This window comes from Athene noctua, chromosome 1 (assembly GCF_965140245.1).
Source record: "Athene noctua chromosome 1, bAthNoc1.hap1.1, whole genome shotgun sequence".
Lineage (NCBI taxonomy): Eukaryota > Metazoa > Chordata > Aves > Strigiformes > Strigidae > Athene > Athene noctua.
In genome coordinates this window covers 128,838,986-128,852,057 of record NC_134037.1, presented here as the reverse complement: position 1 = coordinate 128,852,057, position 13,072 = coordinate 128,838,986, and the positions used below count along the sequence as shown (strand labels likewise).

The window sequence follows — 13,072 nt, the reverse complement described above, 5'->3', positions numbered from 1 at the left end:
TCTCTCGCATTGCTTTCTGAACAGGGGCCACAGTAAATCTTGTATTTGGCATAATGAGTTGTAATGTTTAGTTATTCTAAAGGTACGGTACAATAACAGATTATTGTTGTTCATATCTGTGTAATAATTGAAACTCCCTGATCATACTTTCCATTTTACACATTGTCAGAACCTTGGACCTTAATCTCGCTCTTTGATTGATAGTCGCGGCCGAGGAAAGAGCACTCATATTGTTTGTGATAGTTGCATCTGTTCAACTTGATTCAGTTGAGAGTATTTGCATATTCTTAAGTATTTCTTCTGAGAGGGCCTAAATCCTTCTCAAGTGTTTGATGCATTTTTGAAATTCATTCATAAGGTATCTACATGCACTAATAGTTCTGTATAATATTGCTGTGCATAATCTGACAGATAAAGCTAGTTTTTTAAACAAGGTATTCTTTGGGGATGACATATTACATTCTGACTTATTCTACTGGGCGGAAATGTCAAGTATTTTGACAAAGGATGCTTGAATGTTTTGATTGAATTAGTATTCTTTATTCAATACAAATTGTCAACTGCAGTAAAATGTAGTCTTATTGTGAGAACATTTTTCAAAAGAGTTAACAGCAGGGTTTTTTTGTTTTATTTTTGTTACTTGAGCTTTATTACATATAATCATTCCTTTTCTGCTGATCCTGATACTAGATGGAACAAGAGAGTAGGTTCTTAGATGCATTTTAGATTAATTTGTCTGAATTGTTAAACTGTGAGCAACACCTTTATCTTGAAATACAGTTTCAGCTTTTGAAATACGATTTAGGCTTTTATCTTTCTCTTTTCTAGCTTTTTTTTTCCTTGCAAAAATTTTATCAGTATTTTTGGCAGCATTGTCAACCTTAATTTCAGAAACCTGTCAGTCTTGATAGTACATGTACAACACTAGTGAGAAATACCATTGCTTTGAAAAATATTCAGGCATTATATTTGAGCATTGAACACAGATAGCACTTCAAAATGTTAACCTGATGGCCTCATACCATTATGTAAAGAAATATATGCATAATTGACACAGATGTCTTCCATAGGTTGGAAGTCTAGGACTATCCATGTTTAGACAAAACTAGTTCAGCTTGCTCTCAGAAGGAATGGAGTTATATCCCATTTACTTAAATGGATGTGTGCCGTGGATGCTGCTACAAGCTCAAGACATTAAAGACCTAGAATCTCATGTGGAAGACTGCTAATCACAGTGAATAACCTTTGTTTCTCCACTGCACTACGCAGGTGTTCAGAGAGCCACCATTAGTGGCTGACCTAGTTTAAGAAATGGGTTTCTGCCTCTAGCAAGGACTATTGCAATCCCTGCTTCCTGGGTACTTGAAAAAAGAATGATGCAGATTTAATAAATGTATGATTTGCTTTATGCACACACAGGTTTTAGTGTAACAGGAACTTTTATGTTAATTTTGTTTTTCCTTTGCTTTCAGGAATCTCCTTCTGGACGCAGAAAAGCGCTTGCCACCAGCAGCATCAACATGAAGCAATATGCAAGCCCCATGCCTACACAGACAGATGTCAAGTTAAAATTCAAGCCTTTGTCTAAGAAAGTGGTGTCTGCCACACTACAGTTCTCTTTATCTTGTATTTTCCTGAGGGAAGGAAAAGCTACGTAAGTTGTTGTTTTGTTTTGTTTTGTTTTTTAACCAGATATCATGCTTTGTGTTGCTTTTCAAAGAATTCTTTGGATAAAGAGCTCTTTCTGTACAAAATGAACAAGTTTGAGTGTATCCTTCAGCATACCTATAATTCCTGCCATACTTAGTTTCTTAGCTGAGTAAAAGTAATTTCCTACTTTGATTTTAGTCGTATGTTCTTCAGAGGCAAATGGCTTGTCCTCTACTGTTACAGACATTTTAAATAACAACAGCTTAAAAATATCTACAGGTTTGAAACCAGCAGGAGGGTACGTTTGTGTGCATGTGCATGTTTGTCCAACAATTCCCTTAAACTGCAAGGGAAATGTGGGAAAGAGAACTTATTTCTATTTCACCTAGTTATATTTCACAAACAGTAAAAGAAGGACAAAGCCAGTTGTAAGGTGAGAGAGGGTGGACTCAGAATTAAGATTTTTGGGCTAAACACAAGAACTTTGTGTGAAAATAGTTCAGTTGGGCACTGATTAACACTCTCCCTACTCACTCAATTCTCTCCCTTACTTCACCAGCCTTTGGAGGGCAGAGGATACAGATTATTTTTGCAGATTCTATAACCTCTCCTGCAGGTTTTTCAGATTCATGATGTCAGATGTTGACAACTCCATGTGGCTGAAGGATGGATCGTTTGTCACCCATCCTGTTTTGCTTTTCCTTTCTGACTCTAAAATATGGGAATGTGAGAATGGCAGAACAAAAATAGGTAGATGGGGAAACTACTATAGTGGTTCTTTTAAGGTTCGAGGTTTTTTTTCCCCCCTCCAAAAAGGCTGTTTACTTCTAGCTTTCAGTATTCTGAATGCACTTGTAGACATTGCCCACTGCAATGCAATTGCCCCAAAACTGCTGTGTGAACAGGTTTCCAGACTGCCATGTTTTAAAGCATACATTTTGACACAAAAAGACTTTTCATCTGCATGCCGTGAATGCCACAGATGCATTAATTACTATTAATTACTATTAGTGTTTCCCTTCTTTGATTAACCTGTTGTGAACTGCATTTTGACTTCCCATATAAGATTGGTACTTTGAAGTATTTAGCTGGGGTTTAACATGGTATTGCAGCTAAAAATGGGAATGAAGAAGTTGGTATCTGATAACCTCTTAACTTTTTTTGGAACAACCAGCATCCTTTAACTATACAGTAAATAGCTATACTAGGCTTTTAGTGGATTTTGAGGCCATAATTTTTAAAAGCTAATCCATTTAGGGTCACATACACCCTCTTCCCATTGAAATTAATGTTTCAGGCTGAAGACTGTAAGTCAGGTAGACTGTAAGTTAACAGCAGGGCTTTAATATTGCCCTCAACCAGGGACCTGAAAAAAAAAAAAAACCTGCTGTTTGTGAAAGCATGGGTTTCCAGTATGTGTAAATAGAAACTGTCTTACTAGTCAAAATAGAGAGTTTGGATGTCAGATACATTTGACATGCAAGAAAAGCTAGGCTAAGGCTTCCTTACATCTCTTTTAGACTGTTGTAGTTCCATACAGTGAGATTCACTTTTATTTTATGCATTTTATAAAGAAAATCCTGCAACCTGTTGCTGTGTAGTACCAAAAATCATCTTATTTCCAAAACACAGAAAAAATATTCTAAAGAATGAATACAGAGAGGACAGTAAAAAGAAATTGTACTTTGGAGACCTTTTAATTTCTAAATTATATGTGAACATGTGATATACAAGAACTTGTGCTAACTGCTCCCAGCTTTTTGTCTTAGTGCATAAAAGAGCCTGTCCATCATGGTTACAGGATGCTACATTTTTTCCCCTGTGAAAGAGTTGATTTAACCTATTGGTTATGAAGACAGGAAGATGAAACCTTGAGGATTCTGCATGAATGGAAAGGTCTTTGTGACTTCCTGATAGTTACTTATTTTATGTTTTTCTTATTACTACTTTTTACAGAAGTACTTAGTTGTCCTATGTAACTGCAGGTTCCATAGTGCTTATTACTTTGAACTCACACAGTAGGAAATGATTGCCCCAAAGAATTTCTGATTTTAACAACATGTTAAGTTACTAACTTTAATCCCATGTTTTAAGTGTCTCTCTGTGTTTCTGTGCAGATTTGAGGCATGATTAGTAAGTCACTTTTATTCCTATAAGTGCTACCTTTAAAATAATTTGTATAGTTTTCTTGGCAGTGATTGTTAGGCACAAAATCTGTGCATTTGGTTTTATCATGATCAGCTTCAAAGAAGATAGAATAATTCAGGTTGGAAGGGACTTGTAGAGGTATCTAGTCCAGCGTCCTGCTTAAATGAGTCAGACAGTTTGCTCTGGGGTTTATCCCACTGGGCCTTGAAAACCCCCAAGAATGGAGACTGTACATCCTCTCTGGGCAACTCATCCCACCGCTTCATGACTGTTCCAAATTTTTCTCACATTAGATCAGAACCTCTTTGGTTTCAGCCTATGTCCATTGCCTTTCATTCTCCCGCCTGGCACCACTGTCTTCTCAGCAATGCTGGCAGGCTGCTGCTAGGTCCTCCTGAAGCCATCTCTTCTCCAGGCTCAGCAAGTCCATTTCCCTCAGTCTCTCTTCACAGGACAAGTGCTCCAGTCCCCAACCATTTCAGTGGCACTCTGCTGAGCTTGGTCCAGTTTATCAATACCTTTTCTTGTACTGTGAGAACCAAGACTGTGTGAAGTACCCTAGATGCAGTCCAACAGCTCCAAGTTAATGGGGGTCATGACTGAATTCCCTCAGTCTACTGCTTGTGGTCCTGTTTTAATGTGTCTCAGGATGCTTTTGCTTCCCTTGGCTGCCAGGGCATGGTGGTGCTGACTCTTCTTGAGCTTGCTCTTTACCCAAGGTACCTAGACTTTTCAGCAGAGGTGCTCCCTAGCCAGCCAAGCCCCAGTCTGTCTTACTGTAAGGAGCCAAAAGAAAATTGATTAATCCCAATAAAACTATTGAAATGGTTTTAAAAGAGAAAAGACTGCTGTTTCTTCAAGAATGACATCATGGACTTCAAAAATCTTGGGGTTTTTTATGAAACAAACGTAGAATATCCATTTCTCTGAATCTTTGCTTGATGTTATCTTGTCATCAAACATGTATTTAATATGAAAGGTACAGTTATGTGAAAGATATATATATATGCGATACAGTCAAATAAGAATTTAAGTTGGCCACTGATACGTGATTTTTTTTGTCTTGTTAATGAATTCAGATATTTAGAAAAGGGATTTTATTTTCTGTAACAGCTGAATGGATGTAGTGATAGGTGTCACATGCAGCATATGGACTTTAGACAAACATTTTCAATTTAACCAGAGACGACCAGATAAGTGTTTACTAGCATTTCTCAGCTGGTTTAAACTTTTAAGAAACAGTCTTTAAATTGATTCTTAATGCAAGGCAGAACTGTTTTTACCCTTTACAATTTTCTTAATAGAAAACTTTCCCTTCAGAAATTAATATACATGAGTGTATTCATTTTGTTCTTTCACTATATTCAAGATCAGATCTGAGATCAGAGACCTCCCTGAAGAAAAGAAAGCATAAAAATATTTAAAGGATTTTTAATAATGTGGTAGTATCAGATGTGGTATTAACAGGCTGCATTTTAATGCCTGGTTTGAAATTTGCTATTTAGGGATGAAGACATGCAAAGCCTGGCTAGTTTGATGAGTATGAAACAAGCTGATATTGGAAATCTAGATGATTTTGAGGAAGACAATGAAGAAGATGAAGAAAACAGAGTGAATCAAGAGGAAAAGGCTGCAAAAATTACAGGTTGGTTTTGCCACAGTGTTGGTAAAATACAGTTCCTTTGCTAACTGCCAGCTGTGTTCCATGGATTTTGTCCTTATGCTATATTTGTATTTAACTTTTAAAAAATCTCAGTCAAATTTAGGATAGTTTGATATGGACCCAACCATAACTTAATAAAGTTTAAGATTTGTGAATTTAAGAACACTGATCTGTGTGTGTGTGTGTGTGTCCTGTTTTTAGGAGAGAATGCACTAAGTAGGTGGCGTTTTAGGGAAGCAAAGAACCAATGTGAACAGAGGAGTAAAAAGATGGAGGTAAAGTGTCAGTGAGCAAGAAGATAAGAGAATGAGCTGAAGTGAAATAATGAAGACAGTTTGTGAGAATAACTGTGAAATGAGTTGTGCCATGGGTAGGTGCTGAGGTTCTGCTCAATAACAAGGTAATTCCAGGCAGCATACTTCTGTCTTTTGGTTAGGGGTGTCTCCTGGAAACGAAATCAGGAGGCTGTTGAAGGACTTAAACAGAATTTGATAGTAAGGTTGTTTGAGATAGTATAACTACATTTGAATTGCTGATGAAAATGCTTAGTGTGTTCAGGATAGCTGAACTAAACGATGCAAGTCAGATTAGGTTGTGATGATGTTAAATTGTTGGTAGAAGTTGTTATGTAGTACTGCTCCAGATGAGTTTTGTAGGAACTCTTAGTGTAAAAGAATCAGGAAAAGACGAATTAACTTCTGATGCCAGCCTTTATGCCTGCCAGTACTCTTCAAAAATTTCTGTTGATATGAAGGGATTCTTCTCTAAGGTGGTGAAGAGGGTCCCAAGCAGAGAAGTGAACTGACAAATCTGCTCTTGAAAATCCAGAGGAACATTGGTTTGGTGTTAGGAAACATTACTTTCATTGCTTCTTTTCAAGCTTTCATTGCAATCAAATGCTTCAGCCTGAAGCAGTTATTACTTAGTTATATTTAGTGTTGTGAAAGGATGCAAATATGTTTTCTCTATGCTTTACATATTCAATTAAATGTTTTGTACCCTGACCAAACCTCTACTTATGCTGCATGTGTCTGGCACAGAGCAGATTGGAAAGTCCAGAGTTAAATATTTGAGAGACAGAGATAATGTATTCCTAGTCAGGGAGCAGAGATATACCAGTCTAGTCATACTGAAATCATTCTGCAACTTCATCTTCTCCCGTCCCAGTGTAACCAGAACAATTTAGCTGCGGGTCAGAACACCAAACAAAACCTGACGTGTTCATCAGGCCATCCAATAATCACAGAGAAGAGAAGGGCACATAAAGGAAAGCCTGTGTAAAATCTATATAAACTGTTGTGCAGAAATGTTTTATCAAGATATTTCTAGATATTGTACTGAGGATTGCTACGGAAAACCCATGTGCAGAAGGATAGTAGTTGAAAAACAGCAGATCTTGCTCGTCAACTTTACTGATTTTGCAGCATTCTGCATCTAAACAAGCCAACAGACGATTTCTGAACAAGCAGAAAGCTGATGTAGGTTACACTAGTCTGTCCACTACCCTTTGGCTATGTAGTGAACACCCCTGGAGATAGATGGGGAAGGGTGAGCTGTCTGATGTGCAACACAAGGTCCTACCTTAAATTTAAAACGTTAAGGCATTTCAGCTTTTTCCTCTGTTGTTATCAAGGCCCAAATTATCTGTTCTAAGCAAACAATACAATACCTACTTGAAAGGCAGATGCAATAAATACTTCTGAATACTATCTCCTCATTGTTCAGCCTGTTCTGATAGTTTCCTAATGATACAAGATGGGAGGGTTGGATTGGGTTTTTTGCAGATGCATCGTTAAGGGAACCTGAGGGGGAAAGGGTCAGCCTTGGACTTTTTCTTCTTGTGTTGGCTACAACAGCTGAGTTGCTTCATTAGCCTGACTAACTTCCCACATTAGACAAGGATAGGGATGAGAGGGGTGTTGAAGGAGAACGAGTGCATGTAGTTTCCCAAGCAAATGGGAGAACATAAAACAGAGGGCAGCAAGTAAGCATTAATAAATAAAATGTAAGGGATCTATTTCAACATGTGTTCAAGACTGATTTCACTGGCAGTTGGAGATACTGCTGTAATAAATATAATGAATAGGAAAAACTAATAAAACACAAAGAGAAGAGCTGAGAAACTGAGGGAGAAAGAGGTAGGAATCGTTGCAGAACAACAGAAAGAAATATAGAATGAAGGAAATGGAACAAAACTGATGTAGTGAAGTACTCTTTCTAAAATTTCTTTTAAAAAGTAATTGTGTTCACAGAATCCCATAAAGTTAATTGAGGAAGTTACATAACCCTTTTGAAAGCTTGCTGCTCCCAACATTTTCTCATCTGTTGCTGTGTTAGGGTGTTGGCAGCCAAGCGAACTGGAATGCCTTCACTGACTCAGAGTCCCCTCCGGCAAATCACTTCACCTTGGTGCGCCTGTTTTCCCAACTGTAAAATGGGGATACTGGCTATAACTACTTCACAGGAACGATGGGAGTATTACGTGGTTAATATTAGTAAGCTAACTTTGAATAAGAAAAGTGCAAGTAGTAAAGCAGAGGGATTATTATCCTACTTCTGACTCCAAGTCTTCTCACAGAAATGTTGGGTGACTTGGTGACTGAAGCTATGTCATTCTCAAGCCACAGCTGCAAGAGGTGCTGCAAATCTTTATCACTGTCGCTATTCCTTCTTGCAGTGTACAAAAGTTAATTTTTTGTTGTTGTTGTTGGGCCCAAAGTCACAGTTTTATAGACGAACAAATATATCCACTGCTAGGAGAGCAAGGGAGACCTGCTGAATGGGGCTCTAGATGGTGCAGGTGAGTTAGGAAATGCTGCTTCTCTTCCTTGATCTGTTGCTTAACTTTGAGTGAGTGTGCCTCTCTTTCTTCAGCTATGAAATATGTGGTGCATTACTGATCTACCTCAAAAGCACTGTGGAGTTTGCTATAGTCAACATGGGAGCTGCTGCCATACAACTGACCTTAAGTTCAGACTGAAAAATGTTTTCCATTCAAAGCACTACTTTGATAAAAAAAAATCTCCCTCTGTCTCAGGCTTTTCCCCTTTCCTTCCCAAAATGTCTTCTCTAATTTTTTCATGTGTAAAAGCTGTGTCTCCACCTAACTGTTCTGTTTTGCATGAAGTTGAGAATGTTTGTAGCTATGAAATAACTTTCAAATATTTTGTTTCTAACACTAATTTAAACCTCCCAGAATTATCTTGTCCTTAGTCTTCAACTGAAGACAAGGCATCCCAATGTACTTGAAGAAATGTGACTCATAACTCACAAACTTAAGGTAGTAATGAAAGCATTGCTTTTCTTAAGGTTTTAATTGATACGTAGAGCCTCATGCTGAAGCTACTAGTTGCCTCCTGCCCATCTGCACAGGAGCATGGTGTCTGTCTGGGGTGCCGCATGAACTCAGCAACATGCCCACGTGCTACCTATTGCAGGAGTCTGAATCCCAGCCTATTTCAAGAGCAGGCTTCTGGAGGGCAGTCTGTGTAACCCTTTCTTGCTGTTTGCAAAACCATACATCTCATGTATACTTCTGATATGCTTACCCTTTTTTGTCAGTAGCACCAAGCTGCTTAAAAAAAGAAAGAGCAAGAGAGAAGAATGGGGAAAAAAAAAACCCTAAACCAGTGATTTATATGACATACTTGTAGAACAAGCTAATATACGTTTGTAGATAATGAGATTTATAAAAGATAATAAAGGACATAAATCTCCAACCTACCATTTCCACACTTCAAAATATGACATAAACCATTTAATATTGTAATGAGAAACATTGTAGTGCATACAGGTGTTTAGGTTGGCAGATGGGACCAGGTGATTCAGACCACATCAAAGAATTCCCTCTTTTTAAAGCTCTGAACTTAATTTGTTATTTTCTGACAATAAAAACGGAATTGTAATTGTTTTGGGTTTTTTTCACATGCTGGCATAATAAATTGTAAATCATGTCAGCATCTCGGCCTGTTTTAAACTAGTAATTCGTTTGTACTAGTGTTTTATAAGGTCAATTCTGTTTTATTTGAGTACAGCAAGGTATTTTCCATTGTGTATCTTGAGTCTTAAAAATTCCCAGAAGATAGTATTATATTGTTCAGATCTCTAAGGTGTATATATGATTTTATACTGAGAAACTTAAGAGTTTTGGGGCAGTTTTGGTCTTACTTTTTAGGACAGTGATTTTGTTTGTTGGAACTAAATATAAGGAAGTGAGGATGGTGAAATTAACTCTGTGTAGATAGATAAAAGTGTAATCCAGCAGATTTTTGCTTTAAGGTCAAGAACAATTAGGAAGTGCAGTTAAGAGGAATGCTGCTGTGGCTTTTTCATTGTCAGCATAGATAGACATGCAGAATGGACATTGGCAGAACAGATCATCTCACTTGGTGATTTGCAGACTGGCATATTCTTGCAAAGCAGTTTAAACATGGAAAAAAAGTTTTTCATCATATGACTGAAATATTGTCAGATTCTGGACTCGGCTTTTGGCTTCAGGTTCTTTATGCTGTCTGTGAAAGCATGAAGTTAAGAGGTATGTCAGTGTATCAACTGGTGAAGGTGTTGCCTAAGTGCCCCCTGCTAAGGAAGTTCTGGGTCGCTGTGGACAGCAGCATGAGTTGGGACAGTCAAGTACTTCTCAGTTTTCACCTCAATCTGTTATCTTGCTCCTTGTAACTAGCTCATAGAATGAAGATTACTGTATGAGAGTTAGTGGCAAGCATTTGCTTTCCCAAACAAAAGCCTTATGAGAAAAAATCAAGTTCAAAACAGCAGTGACCTAAAAGTGTTATGAAGAAATAACTTCCTGTATACACAAGAAATTGAAGTTTAAAGAATGACTGGCACAAGAAATGTGCAGTAAAGGCATCTACGTAGCTTTAACTTCATTGGTGACACCAGAAAACATCATTTATTTCACTGGGAAAAAATGGGAGATGAAAAAACCTGTCAGAGGGGGAGTGATACTCAACAAGCAGGATCATCTCTTCTGCACAGGTTTCTCCTGCCTGTCAGCTGGAAGGACGAGGAAGGCTGTCCCCTCTCCACAGAAACCAGTGCTTGAAGTCTTCCAGAGATAACCCAGACTCAGCCTGCATTACCACAGAAACTGCATTTGTCAGATGCTGTGTATGGGGCTACTTTAGGGAGGGATCAGAGAGGAATTTTTCACCTTGGGGCAGAAGCCACTAAGACCTAGTTGGGTTTTGCTTCTTTCTTTCTTTCTTTCCAGGATTATGGAGGCATCAATGTCTTGCCTAGAATTAAACAATACATTTTAAAAATTAGTAGTTCATGGCAATTCAGAGGTCTCCACGAGGGATAGAAGGTGAAATAGGATTTTACCAAACAGTAAAGTGTTACTTGCATAGCATTTCAGTGGCAAATGCAACTAATATGCATTCACATGGCACAATACAGATCACAACTTTCAGAACTATTATATAGATTCAACTTGCCATAGGTCAAAATTTAATGGTGACTGATTATAAGTGTTAAATAATCAGAGTGTGTGTATGTGTATAAATAAATAAAACATATAAAACACATGTATTAGTGTTGCAGCCTTCAGAGTTTGGGAGGGAGGTAAATGGTTCTGGAGCTGTTCTGTGTTGATTGACAATGGTTTAAAATTCAGGTTTTCTTCACAAGCAGGAAAAGTCTTTAAATTATATCTAGTACATCTAAATTTTGAACTGATGTGTATACTCATCCTCATAAAAGTAATTACTGTTGCTGACACCAGGAATCCACCAAGGGTTTGTTTGTCATTTAACTGGGTTTCTTCTTAAATTGTCTCTGAAGCACCTACACAGGACTCGTTCTAAATGTATTCTTTTAATTAACTCTGTCTTCTCTTTTACCCTCTCTCCCTCACTCTCTTTCTTTCTAGTAACAGTGTTGATTCCACTTCTGTTTCATTAAATGCCCTTGCCTTACATTTATCTTGACTGGCTTCTATTTACAGAAATTGTAAACCAGTTGAATGCTCTGAGCAGCTTAGATGAAGATCAAGATGACTGCATAAAGCGAGCAAATATGCCTTCAGCTAAATCAGCCAGTTCCTCTGAAGGTCTATGAGCTTTCCTTCTTTCTTTCTGTTTCTGATTGTCTGTATTTACTGTGACCTGTTACCTTTTGACTTCTGCTTGTATTCAGCTGTCAGTTTTATCTCTGTGCTTCCACCCAGCATGACTCTCAGTAATTTGTAGTGCATCCAACAGGTAACAACATGATAGAGAAAGAGCCTATCTCCTCCACAGCTCTGTTGTCATCTGATAATGAAGAAAGAAAAAAAAAAGACCAAAGAAAAACCCAGACCCCAAGCCTAAAACATTAGTTGTATAGTCAGTAATACTTGACCTCTCTAACATGACAAAATATCTCCTCTCTGATTTTATGTGCATGTTATATCCAAAAAAAAAAATTTCCTGCTGATAGTTAACATGTATGTGAACAACCAAAAAGAAATTGCTGTATTTAGCTTGTTAGATGTTCTGAAACATTTATTTAATGGAGATAATAGAAGGCTTTCTTAGTAGTCATTTCTGTTACATAATGTTCTGATCAGCAAATAGAAGTTTCATTCATTTCACCTTTTTTTTCTCCTTTGTTGGTGTACTTACTGAAGTGCACTAGCTTAGTTGTGCAGTTCGTGCCATACCCTGGTGCAGTGTTTTGAGGGACTGTTGATAGAGGGTTTTTTTGAGCTTGAGTTAGATGAACAGTTTGTATCTATATTAAAACAATATTCCAACTTGTTTGTAGAGCTTATCAATAAGCTTAATTTTCTGGATGAAGAGGAGCAAGACCTGGCCGACGCAGGTACGAATCCTTTTGGTGATCCTGACACAGCAGAATTAAATCCATTTGGAGACCCTGATGTAGAAGGTAATAGATTTGTTTTACATAATTCATCGCTAATTGCAGATGCTTAATGAAACTTTTTCTTTTTGGTAGGGCTACAAATGAAAAATTTTATTTTGATTAAATACAATAATTGCATGCAGTACCGAGGTAGCAATAGCAGTGATCCAGTTGCCACTGGAAGATGGATGTATCTGTTGAGTCACATCTTTATGTGTATTTGCCACTGGGAGCTACCAGCTAAGAGTTGAACCAGAGATTTTTAGACCTATCAGGTGTGTTACTAGTACTGATGTGGTATAAATGAGTAACATGTCATGTCAAGTGCCCCTGTTCCACGTGGATGCTGGTTTATGTCAGAACTTCCTTCACTACAATCTTCACTGCATCACAGATATTCTTGGTTAGCACTAATCTTTATAATTTAATTGTATCTCTTCCATTCTTTTTTTTGCTCTTATGACTTCCTCAGTAAGCCTTCTGGCAGTCTCACCTTGCACCATGTGGTAGGTGTTAATCCCCTTTCCAGACCGACATGCCCACTCTTGTTCCGTTTGAGTAAGAAATACAACCCCTGTAAGTTTTTAATCTGATAAGACTTTGGCCATAAAGCCAGAAAGGAGCACCAAGACAGCAAGCATCATTGCTATCCTCCACTCCATGTCCACATATACAGGCTTCCATCTGCAGCTATCAAAAAAATAAGGGTGCATGACTTTCTTAGTTTGCAGCTGCTTGAAATGC

The 13,072-nt window shown here is 37.8% G+C and overlaps 1 protein-coding gene across 7 annotated transcripts in view; it reads left to right on the top strand.

Moving 5' to 3' along the window:
- EHBP1 (EH domain binding protein 1) overlaps positions 1-13,072 on the top strand; it is a 226,264-nt gene that overhangs the window by 86,204 nt on the left and 126,988 nt on the right. For 4 of the 7 annotated variants that reach the window (XM_074925376.1, XM_074925286.1, XM_074925023.1 and 1 more), the window contains exons 6-9: positions 1,473-1,654; positions 5,304-5,443; positions 11,430-11,534; positions 12,230-12,352. In XM_074925376.1, coding sequence (XP_074781477.1) covers positions 1,473-1,654; positions 5,304-5,443; positions 11,430-11,534; positions 12,230-12,352 — 550 coding nt within the window. The remainder of the gene's footprint in view (positions 1-1,472; positions 1,655-5,303; positions 5,444-11,429; positions 11,535-12,229; positions 12,353-13,072) is intronic. The other 3 variants (XM_074925462.1, XM_074925197.1, XM_074925116.1) reach the window with 1 other exon arrangement.